The sequence below is a fragment of the Cibotium barometz genome, chromosome 14, assembly GCF_041138505.1.
Source record: "Cibotium barometz isolate CiBa-2024 chromosome 14, ASM4113850v1, whole genome shotgun sequence".
Lineage (NCBI taxonomy): Eukaryota > Viridiplantae > Streptophyta > Polypodiopsida > Cyatheales > Cibotiaceae > Cibotium > Cibotium barometz.
Window position 1 is genome coordinate 16,747,949 of NC_141059.1, and position 2,369 is coordinate 16,750,317.

The window sequence follows — 2,369 nt, forward strand, 5'->3', positions numbered from 1 at the left end:
CTTCGAAAAGGGGGGAGTAATGTCAGGACACCGGTAGCCGACGGTTTAGGAGAGTCTGGACATGTGTGGATGGCCAGGGCTATTTTAGCCGGCTAGGATTCCTATATCTGGCGGTTGGATGGAGAGTTGCCCTATTCTCTTCTAGAAGTTTTTATGGAGGTCTCATGGGGATCTCACACTCATGGTGATCTCACAATAACACTAATAGATGGCGATGCCGTTACTCTTCCACGAATTGGCACTTTGGATTATGATGGTTGTGATCTTCCACAAATCTTCTCCTCGTTTTCTCATCTAATTGATGTGGGCAGAGGCTGCAGAGGGCATTGAAGAAGGGGCATAAAGCATTTCTTTACTCGCCATGTGGCAGGCACTCCTACCTGCCATGTGGCAAGCCAAAAATATGATATGTAATAGATGGAGTAACATAAGTGCATAAACATATCTATTAGTATAGTAGAAATTATTCCATAAGTAGTTGTCTACAGCTTCTTTTGAAGAATAGAGCTATGGAGGGTGTGCGCACGATGAGAAACTTGGTGTTGTGTTTGTGTAGATGGATCATGGATGAGAGAGGTAGATATAGAAATACAGTACAAGAGAAATACCCTAAAAAGACAAGGTTTGGGTAAGTGTGGTTGTTCATTGATTTGATTGAAGTACAAAGACCCTTTTAGGGGCATTTGTAACATGGCAGTGCACGTGGCATGCTTTATTTTAAAGCACTTAGAGGTGCTTCACACACAGATAGGGTAACACACACTAGAGAGGATTCACACGTAGCACGTAGATAATCTTTCACAGCTCGTCATGAACATGATGGTACATTTCGTCAAGTTCCTGTTGGGGACCCAAAATTGCAAGGACCCGATTCTCTGCATTCCAAGATGGAGATTGAAACACGCGCAGTGAGGGGAAGCGTTGGGTGACAACTGCGCGGCTTGCATCGTTGAACTCTGACCCACGAAGGGTGTCTCTGGAATGTCGTGCACAGAGATTAATTAGCTCATGAAAGAAGAAGAAGAAGAAGAAGTGGCAGGGATCGAATGGCTAAAAGTAGCATACCTGACAATCTGCATGACGGGAGCTGTGAGGATGGGAACAGGTGAGTTGACGATGTCTAGGGAGTCAGTGACAACGGCACCGAGGCGGGGAGTGGAACCGAAGGGGTGGCCTTGTGTTGCAGGACTGCTGGATCCACCAGCCTGCTTGCAATTGTCACAGCGCGACACAACCTTGATGGAGAAGTCGTCCCTAGACTTGAGGTTCACCATTTGCACAGCGTACGTGTAGTTGGCTGTCTGGTGCCCCCGGCCCAGCTTCTCGTAGACGACATGCTCAGCGCAGCTTTGGAATGGCCGTCCTAACGGGGGGTTGGAGTCCCCATCCATGTCAGACGAGAGGCGCGACATAGCTCCGTCGAAGGCCGACACGTCTTGGCACAACTGGCGATTCACAGCCTCGGAGGCAAGGTGGCCGCGCAGCTTCGAGCTGACGCCCATGACGGTGGCAGAGTCTGTGACTCCGCAGCATAGCACGTCAAACACACCCTTCTCTCTCCTCCCAGGCTGTCTGTTAGACAGCGCTAGCAGCTCGCCCATGTGCAGAATGCACAAGAAGTGGATCATGGCATCCTGTATGCTCAGCCCTGAGATGCCCTTGAGCTTCTCCCACAGCTGACGAGCAACCTCCAGGTTGGCCGTGTCCTCATCGGACAGAACTCCATGCGAATGCACATGGCCCATATTCACTGCCTTACACAGATAATACTGACTTAATTACACAAATACAAGGGCACCGTTTTATAAACGAGCAGCCTGGAGAGCCCCAACGGTTTAATGTTACTACTATTCGTTTAATATGTCAATGTCTCTTTCAGAAAAGAAAAGTCCTTTCGAATCTCTTTACTTTTCTTGAGGGGCATTTTACGTTTATTTAAAATATCAATGTCTCTTTCCAAAAAGGAAAAGTGGGTGGACATTGTTAGCCCCCCGCTGCATGTCAAGCTTAATGCCAAGTGGGAGGTGTTCCTCGACAGACGCCAATGGACCTTCAAGTTCAAATGTCTGTGGTCCCCTCTAATCCAACCCAAAAAGGCATGCCTCTTGTGATTAATCTTGCACAGGGGGCTATGGACACAGGAGAGCTTGCAAAATAGGGAAAGGATCTGGCCTTTGCCCACGGTGCAAAAGGGAGGGGGAGTCCCTACTACACCTATTTCTCCAATGCAGATTTAATAACCCTATCCTATCAATCCTCAACAAACTCATTGAATGCATCCACCCGAGACCCCTCTCGTGGAAACAACTCCTTTTAGGGGATTCCATTGGATGCTCAACCCCCCTCTGGAACTGTATTAGAGCAGAGTT

General features: G+C 48.3%; 1 protein-coding gene across 1 annotated transcript; it reads right to left on the reverse strand.

Annotated features, from left to right (window-relative positions):
• Positions 1 to 623: 623 nt before the first annotated feature.
• LOC147631717 (uncharacterized) lies at positions 624 to 1,789 on the reverse strand. The gene is made up of 2 exons (XM_086808228.1): positions 1,066 to 1,789; positions 624 to 976 (listed from the first exon to the last, which is right to left on the reverse strand). The coding sequence occupies exons 1-2, from the start codon at positions 1,743 to 1,745 to the stop codon at positions 799 to 801; spliced, it is 858 nt and encodes a 285-aa protein (XP_086664354.1). The 5' UTR covers positions 1,746 to 1,789; the 3' UTR covers positions 624 to 798.
• Positions 1,790 to 2,369: the final 580 nt, after the last annotated feature.